The sequence below is a fragment of the Rhinatrema bivittatum genome, chromosome 8, assembly GCF_901001135.1.
Source record: "Rhinatrema bivittatum chromosome 8, aRhiBiv1.1, whole genome shotgun sequence".
In the NCBI taxonomy this organism is placed as follows: domain Eukaryota; kingdom Metazoa; phylum Chordata; class Amphibia; order Gymnophiona; family Rhinatrematidae; genus Rhinatrema; species Rhinatrema bivittatum.
This window is the reverse complement of record NC_042622.1, coordinates 208889381-208912426: the sequence shown is the minus strand read 5'-3', so window position 1 is coordinate 208912426 and position 23046 is coordinate 208889381. Positions and strand designations below refer to the sequence as shown.

Genomic DNA, 23046 nt, shown 5'->3' with positions numbered 1-23046 from the left:
TCCCCTCGTGGTGTTCCCCAGGGTTCAATACTTTCACTTCGTCTGTTTATCATCTTTCTGCAAATTATCATCATTGCTATCTACTGAGTATTACCTTTTTTGCACATGGTGTCCAGTTGGTATTCTCAGCGAAGGATGGAAGTACAGAAGAGTAAAACTTTACTTCTGCAATTGGAAACTGCTGTTTGGACACAGACTCAAGCTGAACCCTTGTAAAACTGAGATCCTATGGTTTGGGTTACCTAACTCAAACTGGGTTTGGTTATTAATATTTATTTCCTTTCTCACTAGCTGCCACCTATGAGGGTAGTTCGTAATTTGGGGTTCTGGCTTGATTCGGAGTTGTCTTTGCCTGATCGTATTACCTTTGTAGGTAAGACTACTTATTTTTATTTGAGGATTATTCAGCCGATTTGTTGCTACCTGTGCCAACATGATTTAAGAACAATAATCCAGGCTATGGTGATTTCAAAACTTGATTAATGTGACATGATTTTTCTGCATCTTCCCCAAAAACTCTTAACTCGGCTCCAGTTAATCCAGAATACTGTGGCAAGATTGACTGGGGGCTTGAAAGTGAGTGGCCATGTTTCTCCTAAACTTTGGGAGTTGCATTGGCTTCCAGTTCAATATCGTATTCAGTTTAAATTATTAGTGTTGGTTCTTAAGCTATTGTACAACCAAAAATATGTTCCAGCCATGCACTGTGTTCATCACAGTAAGAGTTAATGATGATTCCAACAATTAAGGATGCTAGGCTGGAGAAATATTGTTCTCAAATGTTTTCAGTCCTTGCCCCAAAGAGTTGGAATCTCCTTCCTTCTAACTTCAGGATCATTTTTTATTTTTTTTATTTTTTTTTAAAGCCTTAAAGGCCCAAGATTTTGATAATGGGCTGTGTGGGCCTGTTTTGAAAAGGTAATGGTGGACTATTTTAGTATTAGTTTAGTCAGAGCATTATGTTTTGTATATTGCATTTGGTTCTGTTATTTTAAATTGTATGATTTTAGTTGATATATTGTAAATTGCCTTGAGATATTTTGTAAGGCAATAAATAAATGTAATGATGATGATAATAATAGTAACCACGTGGAAAGTGACTTTGGGAATAATATTTCTAGAACTATTAACATTCATGTTGCGCGTCCTGGCCGCGCTAAGGCCACTGCCGGGCCTGCTCACCTCTCTCTTTCCTCCGGGGGTCCCGGTCCCTCATCTCCGGCTGCCGCAGCAAGTCACCTGCACCCCAGACGCCCAGCGCCTACGTTCCCAGGTCCTTCCACCTCACAGGCCTTGCGGCGTGGTTCGCGTCAGGGATCTGCAGCCTCGGCCTCCTCAGCCCCGCCCCTATGCGCGTGCGTGCAGAAGGCCGACTTTTAAAGGCGCCAGGGCGGGAAACCGCTCCGCGGCACCCAGCGATGACATCACCTGAGTCCTGCATAAAAGACAGGGCTCAGCCCTCCAGTCCTCGCCTTGGCAAACGGGTCGTCATACTTGTGTGAGCTAGTTGGCGACCTCGTTCCTGTGTTCCTGTTCCAGTGTTCCAGTGCCTGTTCCAGTGTTCCCGTGTTCCGTGCCTGTTCCAGTCTTCCTGCGTTGTTCCTGTGTTCTCGTGGTCCTTCCTGTGTTCCTTCGTTCCACAACCCAGGTTGTACCTTCTCGGACTGATACCCGGTACTGACCTCGGTTTGCCTCTGACCATGCTTGGACTGATACCCAGAACTGATCTCTGCTTGCCTCTGACCACGCTTGGACTGATACCCGGAACTGATCTCTGCTTGCCTCTGACCACGCTTGGACTGATTCCCGGAACTGACCTCTGCTTGCCTCTGGCTACACTTGAACTGACCCTTGCTTTGGCTGACCACCCTCAGATGATACCCTGGCTTTGACCCTTGCGCTCCATTTGGACACTCTCTTTGCCCCTCCCGAGACCGCCAGGTCCACCTGCCTCGACGCTGTCAGTGGCCTTCCTCGAGCTAGACCACTAGGCGCTGCCTACCTTGCCTGGAGGATCTTCAGTTCCTGCCTCGTACCCGTGGTCTCCGGTACTCTCTATTCCGGTCTAGCTCGTCTGTTCCTCGACAACCATGCAACTCTACTCTTGGTGGGCACACCTCTCCACTACCTCTCTGGGAGACCCCTAGAGGCCCACCTAAACCCAGGCAGCCCGGGCATCCAAGGGCTCAACCCGCGGAGACCCCGGGCCGTTATTGGTGAAGCTCCAGCTAGTCTCTGTCTCCTTGTATGCTCCGCCTCCTGCTGGCAGGCGCCCTCTGGGATCCCTCAGAGGGCCGTACCAATCCTGCACCAGGCCAAGGGTCCATCTCCAGCGCAACAATTCAAATGTGATAGAGAGGGACTGAAAAACTCTTCTATAACTCAATCCTAGCATGTGATTTGGGAAGGGGAGAATCATGTTTCTCTATCATCCCAAACAGAGGCCCAAAGAGAAATAAGTAAACTCTTTAATGTGAACTTAGTGGAATAACTCTAATATAACTCTTCTGTGTGCCCTCAGTGGAAAGCAAAGTTGCTTACCTACAGTATAACAGGGTATTATTTAAAGATAGCAGTTCACCAGTCATACTAGTGGGTCATATGACTGCACTTGGTGCCAAACAACAGTAATTATATAAAAACTCAAGAGGATTTAGCCAAAGCATGGGATCTGAAATCCTCACTACCACCGATTTATCCCAGGGTTTACATGGATAAACTTACCCAGATAAATCAGAGGCATTGCGGGAATGAGAACGCTGATATTCAGCGTATCTAGATAAGTTACCCAGATGACTTTAGTCATGCCAAAATGCCACCCTAAAGTTATTCAGATAAACTTATCCAGATAGCTTGGATATAAGAGTATATTCAGCTGTGTGGCTTTGCCTCTGAATGTCCAGTTTAAGTTATCTAGGTCATTTTCTACAAATAACTTACCCAGACAGCCCATGGCTGAATATTAACCCCATAATCTCAAAAACCTGATTAAAAGCAAGGTTTTAATGCTTCATCTAAAAGCTATGTAACCCCTGACCTGCCAGCTAACAGGGCTCTGGGCCACATTCTGAATCCTGCTCCTGTGTTCTTTTCCTGATGATGGGGGGAAGAGGTGGGGCAGGCAGGTAAAGTCTTTCAAGGCTCTTCAGCTGCCTGTGGAGATCTTCTGCTTCTTACACTTTCCAAGGCAGGTGTTATTAAAAAAATAACTCCTTTTATGAATACTTGGGATAGTGCTGGGTGGGAAGAGGGCAGAGGTAGTGATGGAAGGTGCATGTGTGAGAGAGGGCCAGAGGTGGTGAAGGAGGAGGGAAGATGACAGAACCAGAAGTGAAGTGGGGGATGGTGACAGAGAGCTAGACCTGATGGGAGGCAACCTGAGGTGTGAGGGGGGGTTTTTGGCAGAGGGGGGGTTTAAGAGAATGAAAGGTAGTGATTAAAAGGTGTAATGATTTGAGAGAGAGGGGTAATTTGAGGGTTGGTGTATGAGAGTCAGAAAGGGGTAATGGAGAAGCATGTGTGATAGAGAGCCAGAGAGGAGATGGAGGGAGGAGAGAGTATGCGAAAGGATGACTGGGCGGTAGTGTGAGTCACAGAGAGGTGATGGGGATGAGTATGAGAGCGAGAGAGGCAAACTGAAGGGGATGGGAGAATGTGAGAGGAGGTGAATGAAATGCAATGGTTGACAATGGGGAGAGAAAAATCAGTGTGAGGATGATAGAGAGTGGCTGTTGGGAGAGAAGGGAGCCATAGGAGACTGATCAGGCAAGCATTCTGGTGACGGGAGATGGAGGATGAGTTAGGGGAAATGAAGGGCTGGGACAGGGAGAACTGGAGAGTGAAAAATGAGGGAGGAGAGATGAGATCCAGATAGGAGAGAATAGACTAGAGAGAGTGAAGTAATGGTGATGTAAAGGAGAGATTTCGAGGCAGAGAAGAGAGAAATAAAAGGGAAAGATAGCTGTCAAGGGTGGGGAAGAAGTGACGAGGCCAGGAAAAAGAAATAAAGGTAAAATGGAAAGGAGAACCTGGAAAAAGTTAGAATGCAGACAAGAGAAAACCAGGAAAAAAGACTGAGACCAATGCAAAATTAAACCCCACCCAGATAAAGACAGAAAAGTGATCTAGAAACTGTATGGCTTCTGGAGTAAAGCAGATTGTCTGCATGTTGTGATGGCTTTTATTGGATCAATGTAACTATTTCCAGGTCCTGTATTCAGACGTGAATATCTCTAATGCGACATTTAAAAAAACGAACTTCTGTGGCTTGAAAGGCTCATGGATCAACATGAGCCTTTCAAGCCCATGTTATATAACTTTTAGGTTGATCCAGTAAAAGGTTTCAGAGTTTGCCAAGAATCCCATGATTGGAATGTAATTTTCAGTAAATTGTTTGTTCTATGTACAATTTATTTAGTTTTTGATATAAGAAAACAAGGAGTGCCTCACTAAGTGGAATATGGTTGGTGAAAGCTCCTTGATAAGAAACTGGCAGTACATTACTGATTGTGTAAGCCTCAACCAGTACAGCGTGTCGCTTTCTCTCTTCCAGTATGGTTGGCGTCAGGTTTTTAAATTGTCTCGATGAAATCAGCATCATTTCAGTAACACTAGTGTCTCCTGTTTTACAGGATTGTTCTAAGGGAGGCTTGATCGTGTTTGCTGAATTTAATTATCAAAATCTTGGGGCAAGACCTTTTGGGGCTTGAACTCTCTGGGTCAATGACCCGAGTACCTAGCAACGCTTCTGTTCTCCAGAAACAAATTCCACAGCTTGATTGTCTGTTGACTAAAAAAATACTTTCTTATATTGGTTTAACGTCTGCTACCAGTTAGTTTCATGGAGTGTCCCCTAGTCCTAGTCCTGTTTGAAAGGGTAAATAAGCATTCCCAGTTTACTTGTTCCACAACACTCATTGGGCCAGATTTTCGTATCTACGCCTGACTTTATAACATGCGCGCGCAGCCATGCGCATGTTATAAAATCCGGGGTCGGCGCGAGCAAGGGGGTGTACACTTGTGGACCTTGCAAGCGCCGTGCCCTAGGGGAGCCCTGATGGCTTTCCCCATTCCCTCCCACCCCCCCCCACCTTCCCCTCCCTTCCCCTATCTAACCCGCCCCCAGCCCTACCTAAATCCCCCCCTACCTTTATTTTTTTTTAATTTACGCCTGCCTCTGGGCAGGCGTAGGTTGCGCGCACCGGCCAAGTGCCGGTGCGCAATCTCCTGGCACAGCCGCTGTGCCGGAGGCCTCGGACCTGCCCTTGCCCCGCCCACTTCCTACCCCTTTTTTCAAGCCCCGGGACATACATGCATCCCGGGGCTTGCACGCGTTGCCGGGCCTATGCAAAATAGGCTCGGTGCGCGCAAGAGCGGGATTAAAAGGATTATACCCGTAAATTGCGCGCGTAACCCTTTTAAAATCTGCCCCATTCTTTTTAGTTGCCCTCCTCTGCACCTCTTCTAATTCTTCTATATATTTTTGGAGATGGGGCAACCATAGCTGCACAAAATTACACTTTTCCTTTGGTAAATTCACAATCCAGAAATAAACAAATCAGCAACTGTGTGGTCCTTTCTTTCTGTTACTGCAGTCTCTTATTCCTTTCTGAAATGCAGGGTCTCCACCAGCTATTCCAACTGGAACTTCAGGACTATCAGGACTCTGGACATTCCCTCAGATTTAGAGCTCTTTGTAAACAGAACCTGAATAATGCTAAAGCTCTGGTTGGATTATTTCCTTTACTTCCACTTCTCTGGCTCTTTTGTGCAGATTAGGTGCCTCCTTGACACTGGTGTATACTGGGTGGGCCTAGGCTGCATGTAAACACCTTGTCAGTACTTCTTCTTCTCCTCTATCCTATTGGATGCTGACTATTCTCCCCTTTCCCAGGATTTTTGCTGTGTGGGCACTGACCCTCTTGAGAGGAGCGAATCAGATAGGAAACAAACAAAAAAAGGTGAAAGGAAAGGTAAAGAACATGCCTTTCAACTGAAGATCCAAAATAAAGAATGTTCTCCAACTTCAAAAGGTAAAATAGATCAGAAAGTCCCTTAAATCTCCATCAATCCATGACCCACTGAATTGTGCCTTGAAAGTCCCCAGGAAAAGAAAACTGAAAAATAAATCCACTCCTCTTCCTTAGACTCTCTCTTATATAGATGCAGGGAACGACCATTACAGCAGCTTCACATTGGGGTGCTGTGGCATAGTTAGTATGCTCCTCCCTTCTTTTTACAGGGCCGCACTTTCGCAGGGATCCCAGTGGGGCCCTACACAAAGTTCCTCTGCATTTCCTCACAGTGGAGTGATTTTTCCAAGGAGCCACATGCGTAAAAGTAGCATGCATGGTAGAAATTTTCAAAAGCACCGTCACATGCATAAAGCCCAGTTTGACCCAAATAAATTATTTTGAAAATTACCTCCAGTGCTTGCACCTTAACTAGGAATGGCCAGGGTTCCGGATACAGAGCTTGAACCAACTCCAAGCCCAGCAGCAGAGTGGAACTGGTCTGGTCTTTTATTTTTTTTAGCTATGCTTCGGAGCTGAAGTGGAGCTGGAATCAGAATGGAGCAGAACTCCGGAGCTTGGAACACAGGTTCTGGAACTGCTCCATTCTGCTACCTGAAAATACTGAAAAAGTTTACTTAAAGTGACAACATTTCAATATGCAATTCATTTCATAAAACAATCACATTTCATTCCAACTATTTGGGAAAGCACGTTTTTATTAATGCAGTCTTTTTGATGCCTTCATTTTCTTGGTTCTAAGTTAGTCTGTTTAAATTCCTAAGCATGTGTGGGGATTAGGAGGTCACGTGGAAAAGTGCACCCAGGCAAAAGGTTCGTTTCACTTTGTCTAAGGTAGACCCTGTTTCTTGGGGTTGAATCAGTACTGGCCTCAAATGTGACATTATGGCTGAGGCACAAGAACAGGAAAAGCAAAATGAAGAAAGTTGTACAGATGTTGCCAGTTGTTTTGAAAGTTTGCATCAAAGTAAAGCACAGTACAAACTGCCATGAGAAGCTGCCCAAAAAGTCTTTCAATCTGGAACTATTATTTATTTGATTTTAATATTCCACGTTTTGGCACTTCAAAGCAGATCACATTCAGGTGCTGTAGTTATTTCTCTGTCCCCAGTGAGCTCACAATCTAAATTTGTACCTGAGGCAATGGAGAGTAAACAGACTTGCCCAAGGGCATAAACAGCAGCTGTGGGATGTGAACCCTGGTCTCTGTGGTTTAAAGCCCACTGCTCTAACCACTAGGCTATTACATCACATCACTCAAATATTTACAAGAAAAAAAAATACTAAAGGAGCAAGAAAGTAAAAAATAAAGTCTCAACTCAAAGATTTTTTGGGAATTGCATCTGAGTTTGAAAATGCCACGGGAAAACAAGATGTGGACATGGCTACTAAAGTAGATTGCCTTTGATCACCAACCTTTTTCTGCCATATAGATTCACCTGCTTTCAAGTACATACATTGGCATGTGACATGTCTTAATCTTGTTTTAATTTTTTTTCTGTCAACTGTATAGAAAGATCAAGTAATAGTTCAATCTACACTACTGAGTAACTCTCAACTATTTCTCTTTCTAGCATCAAAGAAATTCAAATTCATTCAACACCTCATCAATCACCCCCCACCTTTGGAAATTGGCCTCTTCAAAACAAAAAACCTGCAAATCATGATGGTATATGCCCCACCCAAATGCCTGGACCTCCATATATCCTCACTCATTGAAATCATCCCATCACACATTAACATGGACACACCAGCAATCATACTAGGAGTCTTCAACTTCCACATTGACTCCACCCCACAGTCCCTCACATGCAAACTCTTGCTTGAAACAATGTCAGCAATCGGATTCAAGCAAATAGTAAACACGCCAATGCAGAAATCCGGCCACACACTTGACCTCATGTTTATCAACAACAAAACATCACGCACCAATAACCCCCTCACCACAACCGACATCCCATGGTCTGACCACAAACTGATCCACATCACGCTCCAACTCAATATCAACCACACAGAAACCAGCTACAACAAAAAATACATCAAATTCCCCAAACCATGCCCTAGCCAAGACATCACAGAAGCCCTACCATCAGCACTAAAAGATCTAAACCTCAACATCGCAGACACAGCCACCAACTCATGGCTCACCATCAATGCCGAAATCGCAAAATCAAAATGTCCCATTATCACCAAAGAAATTAAAACTGGAAACTCCCTCAAAGTACCATGGTACAAACACAAGCTGAAAAACATCAAGCGAACACTCCAACAAGCTGAAAAAAAATGGAGAAAAGATCCTACCCCAACCCACCTGGACAAATACAGAACAATTCTTCACATCTATAAATCCAACATAGACCATTCCAAACGAGAATACTACGCAAAGAAAATTCACGATCACCAATACAACCCAAGAGTCCTCTTCAACTTTGTTACCAAGCTAACTCAACCCATCCAAACACCACCCTCCAACGAGAACACCTCTATAACCTGCGACATACTAGCACAGTTCTTAAGAATATAAGAACATGCCATACTGGGTCAGACCAAGGTCCATCAAGCCCAGCATCCTGTTTCCAACAGTGGCCAATCCAGGCCATAAGAACCTGGCAAGTACCCATAAACTAAGTCTATTCCATGTTACCACTGCTAGTAATAGCAGTGGCTATTTTCTAAGTCAACTCAATTAATAGCAGGTAATGGACTTCTCCTCCAAGAACTTATCCAATCCTTTTTTTAAACACAGCTATACTAACTGCACTAACCACATCCTCTGGCAACAAATTCCAGAGTTTAATTGTGCGTTGAGTAAAAAGGAACTTTCTCCGATTAGTTTTAAATGTGCTACACGTTAACTTCATGGAGTGCCCCCTAGTCTTTCTATTATCCGAAAGAGTAAATAACCGATTCACATCTACTCGTTCTAGACCTCTCATGATTTTAAACACCTCTATCATATCCCCCTTCAGCCGTCCAGATCCTCCTCCCCACGAAAGAAGACCTCCAGGACACCCTCCTACAATGGAACTCCATCATGACTCAAATAAAAAAACTCCTAGCACAAATATCACTCACCCTTAACCACACAAAAACTGAAATCCTACACATCTCCAACCATCCCCTCACAAGGAATATCCAAGACCATTCCTCCAATCAAATCCAAAGCCAAATTGTCACAACAGTAAGAGACCTAGGCATCACACTAGACACCAAGCTCAATCTAAAAACCTTCATAAATACAATAATAAAAGAGGGCTATTTCAAACTACAAGTCCTCAAAAAAATCAAATCCCTACTACTCACCCAAGACTATCGGTCAATACTCCAGGCCCTCATCCTGTCTAAACTCGACTATTGTAACTCCATCCTCCTAGGAGTCCCAGCTTCCACCCTCAAGCCACTCCAGCTATTTCAAAATGTGACAGCCAGATCCCTCACTAACAGCAAGCGCTCCACACCCATAACCCCCATACTGAAAGAACTCCATTGGCTCCCCATCATACACAGAAACCAGTATAAAACCCTTACCCTCATGCACAAATCCATCTACAACGAAAAGACTGACTGGCTTAAGGACACCCTTCATCCATACACCTCTCAAAGAAACCTACGTTCTAAAAGCACTAGACTACTCTCAACCCCTTCCATCAAACAGGCACACCTCACTTCAACGAGAGAACGCGCAATTTCAATAGCAGGCCCCGCTCTGTGGAACAAACTACCAACAAAACTCCGAACTGAACCCTCTCCACAGAACTTCAAGACAGCCCTAAAAAATTGGCTCTTCCAAAAAGCCTATCCCAACAACAATTAACCCACACTACTTAGATCCATCCCTACTCCCTCCAAGAGATCTCACAACCCACCAAGAGACCTCATAACATCTCAAACAAACAACATAATTCAACACTAACATTCAGCTATGTTAAAGACAATGTTAAGAAATTTATTAACGTTTGTTAATCAATGTTTATAATGTTACAACTGTTAAATCAATACATAGTTGTGTTATTTATAACGTTACAATGTAAAGATAATATGACCGCCATCACATTATCACAAACGTTATCATGTAAACCGATGTGATACCCATGTTTAATGTCGATATATAAAAACAAATAAATAAATAATAAATAAATAAATAAAAATAAATGTGGAATTTGCCAACAAATTAGAAGATCTCGAGAACAGATCTAGAAGGTCTAACATTCGAATCAGAGGAGTTCCGGATTCAGAGACCTTCGAAGATACCCGATTGGTGGTTAGAAAAATTTGCCGGGCAATACTAAACTCCAGCGATGATGCCACTGAGCATTCAGATGAAGACATTGTGCTCAACTGAGGGTCCCGAGGCAAAACCTACCGAGGAACATTATAGCATGCGTCCACTGCTTCCGCCCGAAGGAAAGGATAATCCAGCAAACGAGAAAAATGAGAAACATCTCCTGGGAAGGGCACAATATATCTATTTACACTGACCTTACTGCTGCTATGTTAAAGAAGCGAAAGGAATTGCAAAATGTGACCTCCTTCCTCTGAATAGAGAATATTCGCTACCGATGGACCTTCCCATGTGGGCTGCTGTTTACCATAAATGGCATTACATCAAAGATCTCTTCAGACGACGCAGCTCCAATATTATCGCCCCTGGGATTTTTGGCACAACCACAGACCAGCAATACCCATAGAAAGATCGAGGTGGAGAGACCCAGGTGGCAACGAGTTGGCAAGAATGGCTCATGCCTGCGATGGAACTCACCGGACCAGTGCACTCCCCAGGAGGGAGAGACTGAAGGAATCTCTTCTACAGTCAGGTTTCAAATTCAGACTCCAGGAATGGACTTCATTCTCTCTTCTCTTATGACTGAGAAAGTTCCATTATGTCAGGCTTATCTTTAGGGAATTATGCCGTTACTATATTAATATCTATGATTGAAAGGTATGATTGAAAGGTATCAGCAGGGAATGGGGGGGGGGGGGGAGCGGGGGAGGGGAACTACTCCCAGTAGGGGGCACTGCTACAGCGGTGGCGTTTAGTGAGCGAGGGGGGATAGGGTAGGGATGGGATGGGATCCTGGCAATGGCATCGGGAGGACAAATGGCGGTTTTCAATAATGTTACGGCAGTTAGGTAGGAAGCAGTTAGGTAGGAAGCTAAAATCCAGAACCTCCAGGGTGGCATTCTCTGAAATGCTTCCTGTTCCACGTGCAGGACCCCAGAGGCAGGCAGAGCTCCAGAGTTTCAATGCGTGGATGAGACGATGGTGTAGGGAAGAGGGATTCAGCTTTGTAAGGAACTGGGGAAACTTTTGGGGAAAGGGGAGACTTTTCCGAAAGGATGGGCTCCACCTTAACCAGAGTGGAACCAAGCTGCTGGCACTAACTTTCAAAAAGGAGATAGAGCAGCTTTTAAACTAGAACAAGGGGGAAAGCCGACAGTCACTCAGCAATGCATGGTTCGGAGAAATGTATCCTTGAAGGATACTAATGAAACAGGAGAGTTAGGGCATCCCAACAGAGAGGTTCCATTAAAAGCAAATATAGTCCATATGCCTATATGTAAAAAATCACCAAAACTAATGATTTCCGAATTATCCCAAACAACTGAAAAGCAGGTTGTTAAAACAAACAAAAAACACACTTTGAAATGTCTATATGCCAATGCCAGAAGTCTAAGAAGTAAGATGGGAGAGTTAGAGTGTATAGCAGCAAATGATGAGATTGACATAATTGGCATCACAGAAACTTGGTGGAAGGAGGATAACCAATGGGACAGTGCTATATCAGGGTACAAATTATATCGCAATGATAGGGAGGATCAACTTGGCGGGGGTGTGGCACTTTATGTCCGGGAGGGTATAGAGTCCAACAGGATAAAGATCATACAAGAGACTAAATGCTCAGTAGAATCTATATGGGTAGAAATCCCATGTGTGTTGGGTAAGAGTATAGTGATAGGAGTATACTACCGTCCACCTGGACAAAATGGTCAGACAGATGATGAAATGCTAAGAGAAATCAGGGAAGCAAACCAATTTGGCAGTGCAATAATAATGGGAGATTTCAATTACCAGAAATATACAGAAGCAATCTTGCACATAAACAAGTCCACAAAGTCACTGGTGCAAGTGAAAGAATAAGGTTCCATTCAAAAGTATCAGAGTCTTTATTAAACCCAAAGTTTATAAATCTCTCATTTAATACGGCAACTCCATACAGGTAGCAGCAAGAAGAATTAAAGTCCCCCGACACGGTCCCGTGTTTCGCGGAGGCTGCATCGGGAGGGACCAACAAAACGTTTATTCACATCTGTAAATATAATATGCAGTAGTAAGGAACGGAACAAAACTGCCATAAGGTTTATATAAAAAGATGTACATACCTCTTGAAGTTTCACAGGAGCGCAATCGCCCTCAGTGTTTCAAACATTTAAAGGACAAAAAGGCGCGAAAGGTAACTCTCGCGGGATGCTGTGATTAGTGAGATGACACCTGGAGGACAGGCATCCGATCAAAATTTAATAAAACTGATACCATTCGATATCTTTATTTAGACCAGAAGGGGCGACTGTGTGAAGGGTATATATCCATCGCTGCTCCTTCCGACCCAGTATGCCGGCAAAGTCCCCTCCCCGCAAGGGGGGCGAGATCACCTCCAATACCGTGAAGGAAAGGGCATCGATGGAATGTGCCATCTCAAGCCAGTGAGACACCAGAGGCTCATCAACTCTAGAAGATCTTATATTAGAACAGTGTTCTATGATACGTGTTTTTAACCATCCGGGCGGTCTTGCCCACATATAGCAATGAACAGGGCACCTAATGACATAGATCACCCCTTTTGTACAGCAATTGGATTGAGAGTTAAGTTTGAAAGCCCGTCCAGTCAGAGGGTGTATGAATGTAGATGCTGGTGATGTATGCTTACACATCGTGCAGTGGCCACAGGGTTGGTGGCGCCCACCCAACCGGGGTGGCGACTGCACAGGTGAGGCAGTGTGCACCAGTCGATCTCTTAGGTTCGTAGCTCGTTTAAAAGTGAACCGTGGGGGACCATGCATTAAGGTGTTCAGAGACAGGGCTGACCAATGACGTTTGATCATAGTAGCTATGGCCCTTCCCACTGTGGAGAATGGAAGAATACAGTTATGCGAGATATCATCCGAATGCGTGGGCGGTGTGAAAAGCCACTCCGTGTGTATATAGTGCTCGCTTAAAAGCTTTCTTGATAACCCGCATAGGATAACCCCTTTCAGCAAACCGGTTAATCATCCCCTGCGATTGAGACAAAAATTCTTGTCTAGTTGAACACAGGCGTCGGAGTCTTAAAAATTGCCCCGTAGGGATATTGTCCCGAAGTGTCCTGGGGTGGAAACTGTTATAAGAAAGCAGGGTATTCCGGTCGGTATGTTTGCGAAAGAGTGACGTCTCAAAATGATCCACCACCCACCTGACAGTGATATCTAAAAAAGATATACAAGTGGGATGAATACAATGGTTGAATTGGATGTGGGGATTAATCATATTCACCCAGTCCAGGAACATAAAGAATTGCATGTCCGTCCCTGTCCAGACAATAAAGATGTCATCAATATAGCGTAGCCATACATGGATGAATTGAAACCATTCAGAGGAATAGATGTTCGATGTTTCATAATCATCCATGTATAGGCACGCGAGACTAGGGGCCATAGTGGCCCCCATTGCGGTCCCCTTGACCTGCTGATATATTGTATCCTGAAATTTGAAAAAGTTTTTAGTAAGAGCCAATTCGGCTAATTGGATTAAAAATGGTGTAGAGACTCTCTGCGGAAGAGGGCGGGCATTCAAATATTTCTCAATGACTACAAGAGCATCGTACTGGGGGATATTTGAGTACAGGGACACCACATCCAGTGTAATAAGAGAAATCGTGGACTGTGGGGCCGGCAATCCAGATAATATTGTCATGAAGTGAGATGAGTCCCTGACAAAGGACCTTATAGATGGTACCAGTGGACGTAAAAATACGTCCACAAACTGGGATAGGGGCTCTAGTAAAGAGCCGATGCCGGATACGATCGGTCGTCCCGGGGTTTTTTTTAGGGATTTGTGTATTTTTGGAAGTACATAAAATAAGGGCATCACCGGATATGTAGAAATCAAAAATTTCGCTTCTTTACCCGTGATTATATGAGCCTCTAATGCTGACTGGACAATGAGTTTAATCTCCTGGCTCAACATGTCCGTGGGGTCCAATGGCAGGGGGACATAGAATGAGGTGTCTTCAAGTTGTCTTAAAACTTCTGCCTCATAGTCAGCTCTATCCAATATCACAGTCCCTCCCCCTTTGTCCACTGGCTTAATAACTATAGAGCGATCTCGAGCCAAGACATTAAGGGCATCGGTCTCATCCTTAGTCAGATTGTATCTGATGTACTGGCGTTGTGAACAAATTAATGCTACATCTTGACACACTAAGCGTTCAAACGCTCCCAAAGAGACATCTCCAACCCCCGGAGGGGTCCATCTAGACTTCACCTGTACCACAGATAAATCAGAGGATGGAGGAGAGTCTTCAAAAAATAGTTTCAATTTTAGTGTCCGAAAGAACCGGTGTAAATGCACCAGTATATCAAATACATCATTCTTCTGGGTAGGTACGAATGAAAGTCCACGGTGTAACACAGATAACTCACAAGACGATAATTCACGTGTAGAGAGATTGAATACGGTATCTTCCTCTATTGCCATAGATCCGCCTGAGTCCGAGGAGGGCGGGATGATCGTGGCTGTTGAGTGTGTTGTGACAAAGGGGCCGCTCGTTGCCGAAGTTGGCGTGCATCTTGCTTGGGCTGTGGCTGGCCCGAATCTAAAAAAGATGCAGCTATTGAGGAATATCTGGAGGAGGCAGAAGGCGGCTGCGGCGGTAACAAGTTGCTAGGAGTGATTGCAGGAGCCAGTGCGGACCGTGCAGTATCTCCAGCCATAGCCCCACGGGCACGACGATTCTGTCCCCGGGTACGTGGAGCACGAGATTCTTCCCCTGCGGAGTCTCCCGAGGAAGAACTGTCGGCAAATGCAACTTTTTTGGATGGCTTTTGTGCCATCCATTTATATACGTATCCGGTTTGGTAATCACCCGCGTCCCTTTGAAATTTGCTGTATTTAACCGCTTTAAGGTCGGATTGAAATTTCTGTAGGTTCTCCTGGAACTCTCCCAGTTGTAAATCAAACTGTTCTACCGAACAGGATTTTTTAATGGAGTCCAGATTTACTGAAACCTCGTCTTGAAGGAGAGTATGGACTTCTCTATTGGTTTCTATGATCAGAACCATAAGATCCAAGGAACACTTGTTAAGGATCTGATTCCAGCGGGTGACAAAAGCTGGGTTGTCCGCATGCAGTCTCGGTTCTTTCTGAATCCGGAGCCCTCTTGGGATTCGGCGGACACGGCAATATTCAATCAATGTAGCAGAGTGAAGCTCTGCCCGGGTGAGGCGTTTTTGAATGTTAATAAGTTCTGACCATGACACAGGAGGCACAGGGTCTGAACCCTCGTCTGAGAAGAACAAGGTGTCAGTAAGTACCGCATTCACAGCATCCTCGGTATAACTAAAAGTATAATCCTCAGAGGCAGCCATTAAAGCTTCAGTCGTGCGGCAAAATCCAAAAATATACAGAAGCAATCTTGCACATAAACAAGTCCACAAAGTCACTGGTGCAAGTGAAAGAATAAGGTTCCATTCAAAAGTATCAGAGTCTTTATTAAACCCAAAGTTTATAAATCTCTCATTTAATACGGCAACTCCATACAGGTAGCAGCAAGAAGAATTAAAGTCCCCCGACACGGTCCCGTGTTTCGCGGAGGCTGCATCGGGAGGGACCAACAAAACGTTTATTCACATCTGTAAATATAATATGCAGTAGTAAGGAACGGAACAAAACTGCCATAAGGTTTATATAAAAAGATGTACATACCTCTTGAAGTTTCACAGGAGCGCAATCGCTCTCAGTGTTTCAAACATTTAAAGGATAAAAAGGCGCGAAAGGTAACTCTCGCGGGATGCTGTGATTAGTGAGATGACACCTGGAGGACAGGCATCCGATCAAAATTTAATAAAACTGATACCATTCGATATCTTTATTTAGACCAGAAGGGGCGACTGTGTGAAGGGTATATATCCATCGCTGCTCCTTCCGACCCAGTATGCCGGCAAAGTCCCCTCCCCGCAAGGGGGGCGAGATCACCTCCAATACCGTGAAGGAAAGGGCATCGATGGAATGTGCCATCTCAAGCCAGTGAGACACCAGAGGCTCATCAACTCTAGAAGATCTTATATTAGAACAGTGTTCTATGATACGTGTTTTAACCATCCGGGCGGTCTTGCCCACATATAGCAATGAACAGGGGCACCTAATGACATAGATCACCCCTTTTGTACAGCAATTGGATTGAGAGTTAAGTTTGAAAGCCCGTCCAGTCAGAGGGTGTATGAATGTAGATGCTGGTGATGTATGCTTACACATCGTGCAGTGGCCACAGGGTTGGTGGCGCCCACCCAACCGGGGTGGCGACTGCACAGGTGAGGCAGTGTGCACCAGTCGATCTCTTAGGTTCGTAGCTCGTTTAAAAGTGAACCGTGGGGGACCATGCATTAAGGTGTTCAGAGACAGGGCTGACCAATGACGTTTGATCATAGTAGCTATGGCCCTTCCCACTGTGGAGAATGGAAGAATACAGTTATGCGAGATATCATCCGAATGCGTGGGCGGTGTGAAAAGCCACTCCCTGTGTGTATATAGTGCTCGCTTAAAAGCTTTCTTGATAACCCGCATAGGATAACCCCTTTCAGCAAACCGGTTAATCATCCCCTGCGATTGAGACAAAAATTCTTGTCTAGTTGAACACAGGCGTTGGAGTCTTAAAAATTGCCCCGTAGGGATATTGTCCCGAAGTGTCCTGGGGTGGAAACTGTTATAAGAAAGCAGGGTATTCCGGTCGGTATGTTTGCGAAAGAGTGACGTCTCAAAATGATCCACCACCCACCTGACAGTGATATCTAAAAAAGATATACAAGTGGGATGAATACAATGGTTGAATTGGATGTGGGGATTAATCATATTCACCCAGTCCAGGAACATAAAGAATTGCATGTCCGTCCCTGTCCAGACAATAAAGATGTCATCAATATAGCGTAGCCATACATGGATGAATTGAAACCATTCAGAGGAATAGATGTTCGATGTTTCATAATCATCCATGTATAGGCACGCGAGACTAGGGGCCATAGTGGCCCCCATTGCGGTCCCCTTGACCTGCTGATATATTGTATCCTGAAATTTGAAAAAGTTTTTAGTCCTTTTTGTCCTTTTTAGTCCTTTTAGTCCTTTAAATGTTTGAAACACTGAGGGCGATTGCGCTCCTGTGAAACTTCAAGAGGTATGTACATCTTTTTATATAAACCTTATGGCAGTTTTGTTCCGTTCCTTACTACTGCATATTATATTTACAGATGTGAATAAACGTTTTGTTGGTCCCTCCCGATGCAGCCTCCGCGAAACACGGGACCGTGTCGGGGGACTTTAATTCTTCTTGCTGCTACCTGTATGGAGTTGCCGTATTAAATGAGAGATTTATAAACTTTGGGTTTAATAAAGACTCTGATACTTTTGAATGGAACCTTATTCTTTCACTTGCACCAGTGACTTTGTAGATTTCAATTACCCCAATATTGACTGGGTAAATGTAACATCAGGACTTGCTAGAGATATAAAGTTCCTGGATGTAATAAATGATTGTTTCATGGAGCAATTGGTTCAGGAACCAACAAGAGAGGGAGCTATTTTAGATTTAATTCTTAGTGGAACACAGGATTTGGTGAGAGAGGTAACGGTGGTGGGGCCACTTGGCAACAGTGATCATAACATGATCAAATTTAAACTAATAACTGGTAGGGGGACAATAAGTAAATCTGCAGCTCTATTTTAGCTGCTATTTTAGCTGCTATTTTAGCCAAAAAATCATCCTTCAAAAATTGGAAGAAAGATCCATCTGAAGAAAATAGGATAAAACATAAGCATTGTCAAGTTAAGTGTAAAACATTGATAAAACAAGCGAAGAGAGAATTTGAAATGAAGTTGGCCATAGAGGCAAAAACTCATAATAAAAACTTTTTTAAATATATCCAAAGCAAGAAACCTGTGAGGGAGTCGGTTGGACCATTAGATGACCGAGGGGTTAAAGGGGCTCTTAGGGAAGATAAGGCCATTGCAGAAAGACTAAATGAATTCTTTGCTTCCGTGTTTACTAGTGAGGATGTTGGGGAGATACCAGTTCCGGAGTTGGTTTTCAGGGGTGATGAGTCAGACGAACTGAACGAAATCACTGTCAACCGGGAAGATGTAGTAGGCCAGATTGACAAACTAAAGAGTAGCAAGGCACCTGGACCGGATGGTATGCATCCCAGGGTACTAAAGGAACTCAAAAATGAAATTTCTGACCTATTAGTTAAAATTTGTAACCTATCATTAAAATCATCCATTGTACCTGAAGACTGGAGGGTGGCCAATGTAACCCCAATATTTAAAAAAGGCTCCAGGGGTGATCCGGGTAACTATAGACCAGTGAGCCTAACTTCAGTGCCGGGAAAAATAGTGGAAACTATCCTCAAGATCAAAATTGTAGAGCATATAGAAAGACATGATTTAATGGGACACAGTCAACATGGATTTACCCAAGGGAAGTCTTGCCTAACAAACCTGCTTCATTTTTTTGAAGGGGTTAATAAACATGTGGATAAAGGTGAACCGGTAGATGTAGTGTATTTGGATTTTCAGAAGGCGTTTGACAAAGTCCCTCATGAGAGGCTTCTACGAAAACTAAAAAGTCATGGGATAGGAGGCGATGTCCTTTCGTGGATTACAAACTGGTTAAAAGACAGGAAACAGAGAGTAGGACTAAATGGTCAATTTTCTCAGTGGAAAAGGGTAAACAGTGGAGTGCCTCAGGGATCTGTACTTGGACCGGTGCTTTTCAATATATATATCAATGATCTGGAAAGGAATACGATGAGTGACGTTATCAAATTGCGGATGATACAAAATTATTCAGAGTAGTTAAATCACAAGCAGACTGTGATACATTACAGGAGGACCTTGCAAGACTGGAAGATTGGGCATCCAAATGGCAGATGAAATTTAATGTGGACAAGTTCAAGGTGTTGCATATAGGGAAAAATAACCCTAGCTGTAGTTACACGATGTTAGGTTCCATATTAGGAGCTACCACCCAAGAAAGAGATCTAGGCGTCATAGTAGATAATACATTGAAATCGTCAGCTCAGTGTGCTGCAGCAGTCAAAAAGCAAATAAAATGTTAGGAATTATTAGGAAGGGAATGGTTAATAAAACGGAAAATGTCATAATGCCTCTATATCGCTCCATGGTGAGACCACACCTTGAATACTGTGTACAATTCTGGTCGCCGTATCTCAAAAAAGATATAGTTGCAATGGAGAAGGTACAGAGAAGGGCAACCAAAATGATAAAGGGGATGGAACAGCTCCCCTATGAGGAAAGGCTGAAGAGGTTAGGGCTGTTCAGCTTGGAGAAGAGACGGCTGAGGGGGGATATCATAGAGGTCTTTAAGATCATGAGAGGTCTTGAACGAGTAGATGTGACTCGGTTATTTACACTTTCGAATAATAGAAGGACTAGGGGGCATTCCATGAAGTTAGCAAGTAGCACATTTAAGACTAATCGGAGAAAATTATTTTTCACTCAACGCACAATAAATCTCTGGAATTTGTTGCCAGAGGATGTGGTTAGTGCAGTTAGTGTAGCTGGGTTCAAAAAAGGTTTGGATAAGTTCTTGGAAGAGAAGTCCATTAACTGCTATTAATCAAGTTTACTTAGGGAATAGTCACTGCTATTAATTGCATCAGTAGCATGGGAACTTCTAGGTGTTTGGGTAATTGCCAGGTTCTTGTGGCCTGGTTTGGCCTCTGTTGGAAACAGGATGCTGGGCTTGATTGACCCTTGGTCTGACCCAGCATGGCAATTTCTTATGTTCTTATGTTCTTAATTCAGATATAATTCTCGATGGGTAAAGGCTTATATGAGACAAATGCTGGTTATGTACATTCAGAGTTAAAATGATTAGTAAAAATAGCAACTATTAAGTTTGTTTCCTTAAATGTTAATGACTAGAATTCTCCATATAAAAGACATATGATGTTCAAGGAATTGCTATCTCTGAAGACATCAGTCGCATTTATTCAGGAAACGCATCTGAGAAAAAGGTTCGAGCGCTTGCTAATGTCCCCACATTTCAATCAAATAATCCTGGCAGCTAACATGCCAACTCTTAAATAAACAGGGGTGGGGATACTCATTGCCAAATACCTACAGGCACAGGTGAACTATGTGCAGAGAGATGAGGAAGGGCGGTTTTTAATAGTGCACTTATTACTTAATAAGGAATTATACATTTTGATTAATATTTATTGTCCCAGCACTTTTCAGAGAGAGCTATTTCAGACTTTGGATAAGTTAACCATTGGAGGGGATTTTAATTTGGGTTGTAATCCTGCTGTTGATTGCTCCAAAGAGGGTGCATCATTCTACACCAGATAGGAAAGCCCTTCTCCGATTTATGCACAAATGGAACTTGATAGATGTGTGGAGAAATAGACACCCGCTAGGGAGAGATTTTTCTTTCTACTCGAGACCCCATGATACATATACCAGAACTGACCTCTTCTTAGTAGAAAAGCCATTAATGCTAAATGCGAGGGGTACAGGAATAGGTAACATATCATGGTCAGATCATGCCCCGGTGTGATGGGAACTAAAAAGTGACTCCCAATATACTGGAAGGAAGTTCTGGAAACTAAACGACTCCCTATTAAAGGATAGTGATGCAGTACCTCACATCAATAAAGCAATTTCAGAATAGTTACACTTTAATAAGATTCCAGAAACGAACCCTGTTGTACTTTGGGATTGCCTAAAATCAGTAGTGAGGGGGAGCTTAATCTCTTTAGCCTCATATAAGAAACGGGAGAAAGAACGGCAGTGCCAATCATTGAAAGATCAGCTGCAGAAGGTAGAAGCGGCCCATAAGAGAAATAATTCTCACAGTTTATGGCAGGAATTAAGAGACATTTGCTACAAGTTACAACTATTAGAGGTTGAAGAAATAGCGTTTAAAATGGATCTTATGAGCCAAACCCAATATGAACAAGGAAACAAGGCTGGCAAGCTACTGGTGCAAGCACTAAAAAAAAGAATGTCTCAGATAATTAAAATTAAAGATAGAAATAGATCAATGATTACGGACGGGGAGGGAATAAGGGAGAGGTTCAATCACTATTATGCTGAATTATACGCAAAAGACTCCACTGTGGCAGAGATTGAGATAACATACAGGCCGATACAGTAAAGTTCGCGGGAGAGCGCCTACTCTCCCGGCGCGCGCCAGTGCCCTGTGCGCGCGATACAGTAAAACAAAATATTTAAATTAGGGCCCGCGGTAAAAAGAGGCGCTAGGGACACTAGCGCGTCCTTAGCGCCTCTTTTTGGACAGGAGCGGCGGCTGTCAGCGGGTTTGACAGCCGATGCTCAATTTTGCCGGCGTCGGTTCTCGAGCCCACTGACAGCCACGGGCTCGGAAACCGGACGCTGGCAAAATTGAGCGCCCGGTTTTCAAGCCGCGAGCCACGGGCTGATTTAAAAATTTTTTTTTTTAATTTTTAACTTTTTTTAACTTTTGGGACTTCCGACTTAATATCGCCATGAAATTAAGTTTTTACTGCTTTTCTGTGCACTTCCCCGGCGCCGGCAGAAATTAACACCTACCTTTGGGTAGGTGCTAATTTCTTAAAGTAAAATGTGCGGCTTGGCTGCACATTTTACTTACTGTATCGCGCGGGAATACCTAATAGGGCCATCAACATGCATTTGCATGTTGCCGGCTCTATTAGGTTCGGGGGGGTTGGACGTGCGTTTTCGACGCGCTATTACCCCTTACTGAATAAGGGGTAAAGCTAGCGCGTCAAAAACACGCATCCAAATGTGGGTTAACAGTGTGCTCCACCGGAACGCACTGTACTGTATCGGCCTGATAGTTTTTAGCAGATGTTCAGCTTCCCCGACTAGATACAGATTTAGGAGAGAAATTAGGGCAGCCTATCTCTACTGCCGAAGTTTTGGAGGCTATCATGGAGCTGAAACTGGGAAAGGTCCCAGGTATAGATGGCTACACCCTTTTCTTTTATAAAAAGTTCAAAGAACATTTGGTCAACCCCCTAGCAGAGATATTTAATTTTCTCAGAACAAAAGGGCAGATAACACCAAATTCTAATGTAGCCAGCATAACAATACTCCCCAAGCCAGGGAAAGACTGGATGATATGTAGCTCCTATCGCCCGATATCTCTTATAAACATAGATTTAAAGTTATTGGCCAGAACACTGGCAAAACGTCTGTCACTGGTCATCCCCATCCTGATTCTTGATGACCAGGAAGGTTTCATGCCAGGGCGGATGGCAGGGGACAATGTTTAACGCTATCAACCTCATTCATAGTGCTAAACAATGCAAGGTACTCTCACAATCTGCTTCTATTCTGAACAATTTTGTGTCATCTGCAAATTTGATTATCTCACTCGTTGTATTTCTTTCCAGATCATTTATAAATATATTGAAAAGTAAGGGTCCCAATACAGATCCCTGAGGCACTCCACTGTCCACTCTCTTCCACTGAGAAAATTGTCCATTTAATCCTACTCTCTGTTTCCTGTCTTTTAGCCAGTTTGCAATCCACGAAAGGACATCGCCACCTATCCCATGACTTTTTACTTTTCCTAGAAGCCTCTCATGAGGAACTTTGTCAAACGCCTTCTGAAAATCCAAGTATACTATATCTACCGGTTCACCTTTATCCATGTGTTTATTAACTCCTTCAAAAAAGTGAAGCAGATTTGTGAGGCAAGACTTGCCCTGGGTAAAGCCATGCTGACTTTGTTCCATTAAA

General features: G+C 43.7%; 1 protein-coding gene across 6 annotated transcripts in view; it reads left to right on the top strand.

Moving 5' to 3' along the window:
• Positions 1-23046, top strand: part of ABHD11 (abhydrolase domain containing 11) — a 109990-nt gene that overhangs the window by 50158 nt on the left and 36786 nt on the right. For 3 of the 6 annotated variants that reach the window (XM_029613027.1, XM_029613026.1, XM_029613025.1), the window contains one exon: positions 7607-8661. The exons of 2 other annotated variants lie outside the window; for them this stretch is intronic. In XM_029613027.1, the coding sequence (XP_029468887.1) occupies positions 7696-8556 (861 nt within the window). In that variant the 5' untranslated portion in view covers positions 7607-7695 and the 3' untranslated portion in view covers positions 8557-8661. Of the gene's footprint in view, positions 1-291; positions 374-7606; positions 8662-23046 lie in introns of those variants that run through there. One more of the 6 variants, XM_029613023.1, reaches the window with a different exon arrangement.